This window comes from Rosa rugosa, chromosome 3, assembly GCF_958449725.1.
Source record: "Rosa rugosa chromosome 3, drRosRugo1.1, whole genome shotgun sequence".
Classification (NCBI taxonomy): domain Eukaryota; kingdom Viridiplantae; phylum Streptophyta; class Magnoliopsida; order Rosales; family Rosaceae; genus Rosa; species Rosa rugosa.
This window is the reverse complement of record NC_084822.1, coordinates 44,145,799-44,157,132: the sequence shown is the minus strand read 5'-3', so window position 1 is coordinate 44,157,132 and position 11,334 is coordinate 44,145,799. Positions and strand designations below refer to the sequence as shown.

Genomic DNA, 11,334 nt, shown 5'->3' with positions numbered 1-11,334 from the left:
TCTCTAGCTACTAACATTCCCGGTGTAGATGTCGTAGCTAGGAATCAAATTATCTTTGGTGATATGATTAAAAGAAGCTTACATCACTTTAAAGTTTAAAGCCATCAGGACTCTCAAAGTCTTATCTGGTCCAATTAATTCTTTTGATGTTGAAAACCATGGATTAACTGCAGAGTTAGACTCAAGAGACCAAGCTGACGTAATGTTTAAGAAGCCATACTAGACAGAGAAAGATTTTGAAATATCGAGAGTACCAATAAAATTAATAGATCAAGATATTTTTTTTCTTGAATATGAGACAAAGAAGTTTGCACTTTAACTTATTTTGGTTTTTGTTTAATTTTTAATTCTATAACTTATTCGAGACAATTCATCAAACACTTTGTCTTAACCTCTTTGCTCTTTAATTTAAGCTTCTCTAATGCATTTTAACAAGCATGTTACATATGAGACTCAATGAATCTTGATCATTTCTATTGTCTTGTTGAGAAATGACTCATCATTGATTTAAGATTCCCTTTTGCCCCTAACAAAAAGCATGAGGAACTCATATATTCATCCTAAACCCGAATGTATTGATGAAGATGCCTGACTGTACATAATCGAGTTGACAATAATCATGGGACACTGTTTCAACATCACAAGCTTATATCAAGTTTGAAAGCAGCAGGCAAAAGAGGAAGGTGATCTAATTTGAGGTCATCATATCCCAAAGATTTTATTATATAAGCAGTAAAGCGCACATAAATAATAGACTGGTGAGGACTGTAGGGGACTAGGACCAGGCACCAAATTTGGCTAGTGCATGTCACCCATGGCATCACCCTGCTGGAACTGAACATTAAACTTCTGAGAGAAGAGAGAACCAATAAGCTAAGCTAGGGTGTAAGCTATGTCAAATTAATGAAAAGAGTTATGGGCAAAAAGAGCCAGTATGAAGAGACTAGTCTGAGTCTACCCTACAACTTGAATGCCTGCTCTCTCTTTTATTCTCGACTGACGAGGGAAGGAGAGGAGGCCTATTTGTTTCATGCAAGTTATCATCGAAGTAGGATCTAAGAGGACACCTTATAATTGGATCCAATTTACATTATTTTGTGAATGTGGATTGACATATGATATATGCTCCAATCTCCTTTCGTTTACATGGAATGGACGTACTCTTTCCTTATCCTCTAGCTAATGGCACGTGGAACATCACACTCCCAACTTTCTAAAATGATTAAAATAATACAAATAAAATAGTCAAAATAACGAGCGAGGGTGAAAAATTGAGTTATGATTAGATTAAATTAGAGATTCACTCCCATGCAATGACGGAATTGAAAAAAAAAAAAATCAATCCAATTTTACCTGAAACTGTACTCTTGCATACCCTAGAAGTCAAGTGAATTACCTTTTCATTAAACAGACTGCTCTTTCTTAAGAACAAAATAGGCAAACATGTAGAGTATACCGCTTTAGTGATCATGTAGAAAGAACTTTGCAAAATGACTCCTTAAGTTTGGTAAAAGGGGGATTAGGAAAGAGGCACATGTTTTTTTTTTTTTTTTTTTAGTACAAAGGTCATTATATAAAAAACTCATAATCTTACAGGTAAAAAGAGTGCAACAATTAGTCTGTGAGTCAAACTCAAAATTTTTCTCAGATATAATAAGCACAAATGCCACTCGAAAGTCATAACTTTTCACTTGTACATTCATCTACACAACAATCGGCTAAAAAGCAATATATTTCTCTACCTATCCTGCTGCAGTCATACGATCTACAATTTGTCCTTTAATGAATCCACGACTATATAAAATTGTTGCAGAACCCTAACATAGAAAGAGCGCTTTTAGCACAAGCCGACACATCTCTTCTTCATCGTCAGAATTTAGGGTCGTTTATGTAGTTGAAGATAGGTAACTTTTGACCTCCTCGATCATCAAAGAGTTTAATACTAAGTTCAAGAAAAATTTAGGTAATTTAGTGAAAAAGCATTTACCTTCACAACTCTTGTATTATTCATGATTCCTTCAATAGGGCAAAAGATTTACCCAAAGTTAAAACAACTATATGAGAAGATGATGGAACCATTGATAGACTAGTAACGAGGCAGTCAAAGGATGATCTTTGATTTGTACTTTGGACAAAGCATATATCTCCTTCTCGGAGAGAATTTGATTTCCTTTCAGTTTCTTTTGCTTTTTCAGCTTTAAAATGCCTCACCCTTCCAATACTGTGCCTCTCCTCCTTTCTTTTACCTACACAGTTTTTCACAGACCAAAATCATAAGGTGTCAATTTCGGCTTTTTTTGTTTGTATTTTTGTTTTTATTTTCTTTGGGGGATCTATGTAAAAAATGGCTTTGTTATAATGTCATTTTCTCTACTAGTCTGCCAAAAGAAAGAGGCATTTTCCAAAGCAAAGGCACCTCTGGGTTTTTGGGCTTTCTTCTCTTGCGGTACTTGTTGATGGAGACCCTCTGTCCTTTGATTCTCCAACATGTATGCCTACGTACACTAGTACACAGTATATCAATAGTTATACACATTATAATGTGTTAATTGAACACCACTCTTATGGATATTAATTCAACTTCTTAATCCCATTACAAAATAGCTTATGCGCATCACGCACAATGAAAAATTATTCTTTTACCTTGCGTCTTTTATAAGCTAAATTCTCATATTATAAATCTTTAACTTAAGAAGATATACATGTAATTCGCAAGTTGACTCATTTTGAGAATCTAACACAACTGAAATTCAAGCTAAGATTAATAGCACTATTTTTAGAGTGAGCACCATTACAAATTTTTTACTCCGTTAAAAATTGATCATACACGTAGCACATAAAACCTTACTTTCAATGCTGGTTTCTGATAAGTGGATTAAGAGATTATTTAACTTAAATGATAGAATTACGCATACATGTATTTTGTAAATAGGGTTGTTTTGAGGAAAGTTGAGTAACGTTGTTAAGATTCTCCTGCAACGAAAATAAAAAGGGAAATCACCTCTCTATATTCACAGAGACAGTATAACTTTTAAACTTCTCATACATCTTTGACAAAGAACTTGATGAACAGAGAGACCTCTTTGACAATTAAGTTACAAGAGTGATCTGTGTTTTTTTTTAGTATTACAATAGCCGCAGGGGAATACATTGCAAGTAAAACAGAAATTTGACTTATTGAACTTGATGTGAAGTTTTTCACTTTTGGGGGTGAAAACAAGAAAGAAGAAGAAAAATCCCACATGCTTTGTCCTAAATTTCATCCACTTTGGTGTTGTACTGGGGAAGATCTTGTCACTGTCTTTCTTGCCCACTTCATTTTCCCTGGCTTTTATGAGTTTATCACCATCCATATCCATACGTTCCTTCCTGCCCATCAAATCCTTTTGAGTGCTTTGTCCATTTCATCATTTATTTTGGTCCCTTAAACCACCAGATTTCCCTCCATTAATTATCCTCAAAACTCTTAAAACTGTTCACTAATTACTACTCAACATTCCGTTATGGTGTTGCCAAGAAATTTCGAGGTATAACATCTCTTCCTCCATCATTGTCCTTTTCATGAATAAATGGAGAGATGAACGGAAAGTTCTTGGATGTGATGAGTACCCCCTCTCATTCCGGACTGTAGGTGAGTGCTTCACGACCCAAATAAATGTCGTAGAAGAGCTAAGATCGCCTAATCCTCTATTTGTTCACCTATGAACATTGCTTACAGAAGTTGCTGATAAATGGATCAAATCCAACCTCCACCACAGAATTTTTTCTGCCCCTATATAGCTCAATCATAATAGTTAATAGGGGAGGTTGCTGAATAACTATCAAGCAGCAAGTACTAGTCATTTTCTTGGCCATTAATGCATGGAATTTTGGATGGGCAATAAAGGAGGAGGGTTCAGTTATTGGTTTGGTTTCCCCACAAGACAGAGCCTTTACAATCGGTGTAGATTTGCAGTCACCATCACTCCCAAATTTGTAATGAATTGTTTTCTGCGTTGAAAGTAGTCATTCTTCAGAACTCCATATGGAAAACCTCTTCTTCAGTGTATGCCTCATCTTTTTGGCCTTTTTTTTCTTAAATGCACAAACCTCCCTCTTGAGGAAATGAACATAATCCCAATACATAAATCCTCAAAGCTCCATGTTAATGCCGGAAGTCTTAGGTTCTTGCTATCCACTATAGCAAGTTAGCAACTCCACTGGCATTCGATTAAAAGACCCAACGTCTACCTTAGCAACCTCTATTGATGGGAAGTGACACACCAGAGTTATAGAGCTAAGAAAAGCCCGGCCCCAACTTATTAATGTCAAGGACTAGAGCATTGTACTGATGTCCTGGTCCTCAATGACTAGAAACAACCATGTACCAGAAATCAAATATGTTAGGTTTCGTGTCCATTTCGATAGAGTAACTCCTTTAATAATCACCCACAGGCAATCGGCAATCGTAGCATTCATAGAGAGTCCAATGAAGAATCAACATCAACCTAAATGCTCACATCAAATGTCTGAGGCTTGATCACATAAGTGAAGGGTTTCTACCTGATCCTGTAGAATTGAAACTTGAACATCCAGCCTAGATTGCAATCCAACTTTGCCCATCTTCAACAAAAGTCAAATTGAATTGGAACCTGAATTTCACAATGAGTTTGGAAAAATAATAAGGGCACCACCGGGCACCGGCCACAAAAGAACAAACATTATCAACAATCTTCATAATGTTCCTGAAATATTTGTCTGCAAGATGGGTAATTTTCGTATCCGAAATCAACCAAGAAAATCCAAAGAGGCAATTGACACAAACCTAATAATTCCGCAGTAAAATGAAACTACAAACCCTTGTTGGCATCCATCAAAATTAAGCAGAGGGTTAAACAAAATTACAAAGCAAAATTCTTGGCAAACTAGTATAAGAAACTTGATACTCAAGCCAATGCAAATCCATAACTCTTCATACAAATCAAAATGTTCAACAAACAAAACTATTTGGAAGGAGTAGTAGCAACCACATTGTAAACCTTCCGCGCCAACCTCATGCACTCAATCCAATGCAACATCTCCGCATTCGGGTCCCTCTCGATCACAACATCGGTCACAGTGATCTGCATTTCACCCCTGAAGCTCGAGATTTTCCCGCGCACTCTGGCCACCGCTCCGAGGCTGACGTCGGCGGCGAAACGGGCGGCCATTGAGGCAATGAGTCGAACATCTGGTGGGCTTCGTCGGGAGAAGTAAGGGGAGGTGAGGTGGTTGAGCCAGAGAATGCAGCTGACGCAGCCGGTGCCGTCGTCGATGGTGAAGCGGAGGAACTTGTTGGGTTTGAGGTCGCGTGAGGTCACGGTGCCGACGGCCTCGGCGCGTGAGAGGAGGAGGCCGTTGCGGGAGAAGGAGGTTGGGTCGGAGGAGGAGGTTTGGGCGAGAGTGAGCAAGTCGAAAGCTAAGAGCTTTACGTGGGTGTTGTGAAGGGGGTGATGATCCATTAGTAACAAGACTGTAAATTTGATCTGGGTTTGATTTGCTCGCGGAGAAAGTTAGAATTTTGACAATGGCACATGAATTCACGTGGTTGCAAATTGAGGACCATATGGGTTCTTCCCTTTGACAATGAAACCAGAAGTCGCAGTCATGGATAGAGATGACTGTGATTGACGTAATGCTGAAGGTTCATCATGTTTTTTGAGTTTTGTTCTAAGATTCAAGCAAAACCCTGTTGAAGTCGATTAGTTGAATTCGACTTCTACCATATAGATTAGAGAAACTCCAACAACATGAAATTAAATGAAATTCAATTGAAACTCCAACAACATGCCATAAGATCAAATGTGCATGCATATGTGCTATCGGCAGTATCGAAACGATTCAGATATTCTCAGTTGAGAATATCACGAGAATAAAGAACCAACTTAAAATTTTCAACAGAATACAATTGCATACTCTTCTGATCAATGGCAGTGGCCGGTTTTACAATACATTCCAATAGGTAACTTGTAGGTTACATGACATGCTCATATTTTGCAACACTACATAACACAGATATTACCCAGAGAAGACTCCTCTTTTGGTTAAGCTAATACAAATGATGACCGATGGAGTTCCGATGATTTCATCCAATCATGGTGCGCTTTCGGCCTCGTTGTCTCACTGTAGAAGTTGTGAAGCAGTAAGAAAACTAAAAAGAAAGATGAAAGTAAAGGATAACATAAAAATGAAAAGAGTGAGCAGAGGATGAAGGACACACCTTGAGCTAATTTGTTAAAAGTGGATGACCACTGCTTTGAGGATTTGCGATATGCAGCAAGTATGCGATCCATCTATACAAAGATGTGTCAGTGAGAATAAATTCGAGCTATTCATTTTTGACAACTAATTACCAGTTTCTGAAATTGATAAATGGTAATGAAGAGCTAGCATATTAACAGCTACTATAACAACATTTGACACACTTTATATGAACTCTATCAAGTCATTCTCAGAATAGAATCACAATTCTTTTCATTTTCTTGAATAGAATAATCATGATGTGAGTAAAAATGTAAAATAAAGGCATTTTCTGTTCAGACAGCAAACTAGCTAATATGGACGGCTTGTCTTACCACATTCCCACACGAAGAATGCATCGAGAGCAAAGCTCGTTCCAGTACATACAAATCCACAGCTTTATCTTCTGGAAGGGTTGATGTAGAGCTCAAACCGAAATCAATAACAACCTTGGAGAAGAAACTTGTGAGTGTGATGCCAATTTGTAAAATCAACCAATACATAATATTTGATGAACAAAAGATGAATTAAGCAAATAACTCACCACTTGATTAGTAGCAGCTCTAATTAGCAGGTTAGATGTGGTCAAGTCCCCATGAATTAGGCCACCATCATGCAGCTTTCCAATAGCCTGACCAATCTGCATTGCAATATCATCCATACGTTCCGCAGCCACACGACCACCTCCTAACCCAAACTCAAGAAACACATCTTTTACAGAAGGCCCCTCCACATATTCAAATGTCAGGGTATGCAGCACAGTGTCCACAGCGTAAAGCACCGGAGTATGCACCCCAAGCCGTCTTGCTTTCGTCATGCACCTCGCCTCCTGCTCCAATAATTTGACTCAGACAAAACCCAATTGGGAATAAACAGAAACAATGCAACTCAAGAACAAAGGAAAACAGACCGCATTGAGGCGCCTGAGTGTGAGTTTTGCATCCAAAGTAGGATGCCTGTACTTCTTCGAAAACCGTTCCTTGACAATAGACCTCCTTCCCACAAAGGTTGACTCAAAAACCCTCTGAAAGTAGATAACCAAAAAACCTTATAGCCCCAATTCTATGCAGTTTAACACACAATGATACAGATAACAAATTCTAGTGTAATAACTTACAGCTTCAGCTCCTTGCTTCACCAGAACAAGGGAGCTATCTACAGAATCTGCCCCAACTTCCATAGCAAAGAACTGGGTTTAATTTCCCTGACCTAGTCTTCACCAAAAATGATGGATTCTCAGACATATAGAACATACATACACCAAAGATACCATTTTTACTAACTAAAAAAACAACACCATCTTAAAATCTTCACAAAACCCATAAAGTTTCCAACTTTAAATTAAGCAAATGAAAAACCAAACTGAAGAACACCACTTACAAAGTTGATAGCCGCCACTGATTGGTACAATTCTGCGAATTTGGAAAACCCTTCCCACACTCTTGGAACTTGGAAAGACGAAACCAAACCCCTAACGACGTCGTCCCCCTTAAGTTACTAGAGACATTGTCAGTGGGCCGGAGCAATTAATGGGCTTTTCTCGAGCCATAACCCATAACCCGACCTATATATGAAGTCAAAAGCCGTCCTGAAATTTGGGGTTTCCAATTTCTGAAGCCCTAGAAATCCGAATTAGAGACTCAAATCCTTACTGAAGATGAAGAGGACAATGCCATGGAGTGATGACGAGGACGATTCCTCATCCGACGAGGAGTCCGAACCATCACAAGGTTTTGTATTACGCTTGATTTTTGTTTATTCGTGTTTGAAAATCGAATTCGAATTTGAATTGGTTTTAGCAAGGTTTTGATTGGTGCAGTGAAATCAGGGAAGCCAAAGAGCAAGGTTTTGGATTTCGAGGCGTTGAGGAAGCACGGTTACAGAGGAGGACCGTCTATACTGAAGGTGCCTCCACCCAAGGAGTCGGATAAGGACAAGGACTGGTCTTGGTCGACCGGAGTGGATCATAAGGTGAAGAGTGGAACCACCACCAAGGACAAGGTGGATGAAGAAGAGAGCAAAGAACAGCGACGGAAGACCAGGGATGCATTGGCCGCCGGGGAGCAGCTGGAGTATGTGCTGACCAGGAAGGAGAAGGAGAAGGAGAAGAACTTGTCCTTTTCGCAGAAGGAGAAGAGGAAGAGGGACCTCGGTCAGGCCAGCAGGGGGAAGAACTATGTTGAAGAAGAGAAGAGGTTGCTGAGGGAGAATGGTGTCTACTCTGGGTTTGATGCTTAGAGGAAAGTATCTGCTGTTTCTGTGCACTGTGTTAGATTGTTGTAATGTGTCGATGAGTTTTTCTTCAATGAATTTCTTGGTTTCGAGTTCATAATTTGGCATCTGTGGTTGCAAATTGAGTATGCAATCGAATAGTCTTGAAGAAAATTGACAATCTGTAATGAACATGGGTACAATGTACAGGACTTGGTGGTCAATACATAACATGTTTAAGCAAACACATAGCTGCAAACAAACTGAAATTCCCGAATATATGCATTCCTGCACGCACACATTCTCTACCCGAGGGCAAAAAATTCATTGGTGGCTCCTCTCGACGGCAAACTGTGAAAACTGTCTTCAGACTTCCGTGGTATGAGTCTTGTCAAAATCTTGCTTGACGATGATGAAACTACCATCTCTCTGTCAAGTCAATGTAGTTACTGTTCAGGTGGAGATGTTGACCGATTGGGAAGGGTTTTGTAGATGGCCCTGATAGTATTTGGAGTTGTTCTGCAACAACCTCCCACAAGGCAAGCCCCTGCCTCACACCATTTGTTTACATATGAAACAAAATCTTCATCTGAAACCCCAGTATTTTGCTGCAACAGGAAACAAATCAGGTTACAGAGTTGGTGTGGCATACTCCACATCATAACATTATAGTAACATTCAGTGCTCCAGAGTCTGAATGTCACAGAGTTACAGCAAAACCATGAATTGTATTTAAGTTGAACTTACTACCCACTCCTTTCGATCAGCATCATAACTTTCGCCACTATTTGGGTATATAACTATTGGTTTTGTAGCCACCTGAAGAAATTATACATGAAAGTAAGTGCAGGAACTCCAAAAGCAGTGGAAATATGACGATAAATTTAAGGAAAAAAAAATCAAATAATAAAAATAGAACATTTGAAGAAAACAAGGATAATGAAAACTTTTCTGATTTCACTAAGCAGTAAAGAAGTCCAAAGAGGCAAAGATTCATAAAAAAAAAATTCAAAGATTCTTGGAAACTGGAAGAAGACAGGAAGAGTAATACAGTTTAAAGTCACAGAAGCAACATAACTGCTTTTACAACAGCTGTTCAAATAATCTAGCTTTGTTCAAATATCAAATTTGTTCACATAAACAAAAAAAGCTTAACCTTAAATTATCATACCTTTTTAATTGTTGTGATCAGTCCATGAATAAATCTAGGAGGAGTACAGTTAATCCCCACAGCAACAACTTTCTTACAGGATTCAGCAACCGAGGCACATTCAAGGAAAGAATCACCACTAACAACATTGATTCCATCTTTAGAGTTGAAACAAAACCATGCAGGAAGCTTTATGTCTTCTTCTTCCAAAAGCTCAGCAAAAGCCTGCAAGAACACAGACCATGCTTAGGAGTGGGGATAAATAAACACCATATTGGGAGTGCAAAGCTATACTAGATCGAGATATCTTGAAAGCATATTACTTCATAAATCTGAGTAGTAACCGGTTTTCTAAACTTGCTATCTTTCACTTTGAATTTGTGAGCTGACCAATCGAACAATTGGTCACATTATCAAACAATTCAGGAACCAGTATGCTAGTATGGTTCAGTAGTATGAAGACAACAGTAATAAAATGTAGCCTATCTTCGACTTCCTCAACCAACAAGGAGATGAAAGAAATAAAATTTTACAAACAAGCTTGTGACCGGTACCTGGGCTTCCAGCTTATTTGGAATAGTTTCAAATGCAAGTAGGTCAGGACCTGCTTCTGTTAGGACTTGGACTCTTCTACGATGAAACTCTTTTAATGCTCCTAGCGTCATAGCCTCACCATAATCACCGCTGTCAACGAACAGACGCAAAAGTAAGTATATATAAAGCCATGTGCGCAAATTGTGAAATTCAGAACCAGCTATTTATTTTTCTGGCGAATCATAACAGACAGGATTATCTAACTTAATCCTCACAAATCTTTCTCTCACAAGGTAAAACATTATTCTTGCAATATGTCAACAATTTAATACATATGAACTTCTGGAATCAAAGCCAACCGAAATTACAGCTGTCGCGATGAACTTAAATAACAGAAGTGGCTCACCTGTACTCAGACCCATCAGCCAAATAAGCCCCATAGCTCCCCACAGATGCTGCAACTATGATGGGCCGACGTTTGAGAACTCTACCATCACTATCATTACAAGACCCCTCACTACACCTTTCGTAATAAATATCTCGCGCCCCACGCGCAATCTCCACACTCTTCCTAAGCAATGATTCACTCTCCTCAGTCGAAAACCCTTTGGCCTCAAAACCTTGAATAGTTGCCTGAACCCAAAAAAAAAATCAATACTCTCAATCCCAAGAACAATGTAAATGAGAAAGATCATTATAACAGTTTAAAACTTAAAACTGGCCTTACCTGATAAGAAGCTGTGATTATGATATCAGCACCAGCTTCAAGATAATCAAGATGAACCTGCTCAAAATTTAAGCAATCAAAACCAATAGCACTAAGAAATATTGAAACCAATCAAAATGGTAGAGAGAGAGAGAGTAGCGTACGGCGCGAATGAGGTGAGAGGAAGTGAGGAGGCACTTGGCGCTCCAGAGAGGATCGTTGAGGTCAGCGCCGTGCCGCTCGAGCTCGGTCGCCAGACCACCGTCGACGACGGCGACGCCGCCGGCCTGCCGCAGAAACTCCCTCATTGACGACGACGCCGTTTCGACGCTGCTGCGGCTGCCCATACCAAACAGCGCGGCGTCTGCAAAATTTGTTGGCTTTGGACGAAACACAAGAGTGACCCACAACACTTAAATTCACTCTACTATAACTTTTCCAAAATATCAATTCCACCCCTCAAGCTTTATTAATA

General features: G+C 39.1%; 4 protein-coding genes across 7 annotated transcripts; 1 reads left to right on the top strand and 3 right to left on the bottom strand.

The window, feature by feature from the left end:
* Positions 1-4,805: 4,805 nt before the first annotated feature.
* Positions 4,806-5,722, bottom strand: LOC133738333 (CST complex subunit STN1). Its single transcript, XM_062165853.1, has one exon. It carries the CDS (start codon positions 5,478-5,480, stop codon positions 4,983-4,985), a length of 498 nt encoding a protein of 165 aa, XP_062021837.1. The 5' UTR covers positions 5,481-5,722; the 3' UTR covers positions 4,806-4,982.
* Positions 5,723-5,891: 169 nt separating this feature from the next.
* Positions 5,892-7,777, bottom strand: LOC133738332 (uncharacterized). 2 transcript variants are annotated; one of them, XM_062165851.1, is made up of 7 exons: positions 7,639-7,777; positions 7,376-7,472; positions 7,169-7,282; positions 6,803-7,087; positions 6,594-6,707; positions 6,239-6,311; positions 5,892-6,141 (listed from the first exon to the last, which is right to left on the bottom strand). In XM_062165851.1, exons 2-7 carry the CDS (start codon positions 7,436-7,438, stop codon positions 6,104-6,106), a joined length of 687 nt encoding a protein of 228 aa, XP_062021835.1. In that variant the 5' UTR covers positions 7,439-7,472; positions 7,639-7,777; the 3' UTR covers positions 5,892-6,103. The 2 variants fall into 2 exon arrangements, with proteins under 2 accessions (XP_062021835.1, XP_062021836.1); XM_062165852.1 differs by having other exon boundaries at positions 7,376-7,467; positions 7,639-7,770.
* A 50-nt stretch (positions 7,778-7,827) lies between these two features.
* On the top strand, positions 7,828-8,590 carry LOC133738334 (uncharacterized). Of its 2 annotated transcripts, none has more exons than XM_062165854.1 (2): positions 7,828-7,988; positions 8,078-8,590. In XM_062165854.1, exons 1-2 carry the CDS (start codon positions 7,916-7,918, stop codon positions 8,494-8,496), a joined length of 492 nt encoding a protein of 163 aa, XP_062021838.1. In that variant the 5' UTR covers positions 7,828-7,915; the 3' UTR covers positions 8,497-8,590. The 2 variants fall into 2 exon arrangements, with proteins under 2 accessions (XP_062021838.1, XP_062021839.1); XM_062165855.1 differs by having other exon boundaries at positions 7,830-7,988; positions 8,087-8,590.
* A 43-nt stretch (positions 8,591-8,633) lies between these two features.
* On the bottom strand, positions 8,634-11,292 carry LOC133738331 (homocysteine S-methyltransferase 2). 2 transcript variants are annotated; one of them, XM_062165850.1, is made up of 7 exons: positions 11,024-11,292; positions 10,881-10,937; positions 10,560-10,786; positions 10,174-10,303; positions 9,641-9,844; positions 9,220-9,288; positions 8,634-9,077 (listed from the first exon to the last, which is right to left on the bottom strand). In XM_062165850.1, exons 1-7 carry the CDS (start codon positions 11,204-11,206, stop codon positions 8,916-8,918), a joined length of 1,032 nt encoding a protein of 343 aa, XP_062021834.1. In that variant the 5' UTR covers positions 11,207-11,292; the 3' UTR covers positions 8,634-8,915. The 2 variants fall into 2 exon arrangements, with proteins under 2 accessions (XP_062021834.1, XP_062021833.1); XM_062165849.1 differs by having other exon boundaries at positions 9,217-9,288; positions 11,024-11,289.
* Between the last annotated feature and the right edge of the window lie 42 nt (positions 11,293-11,334).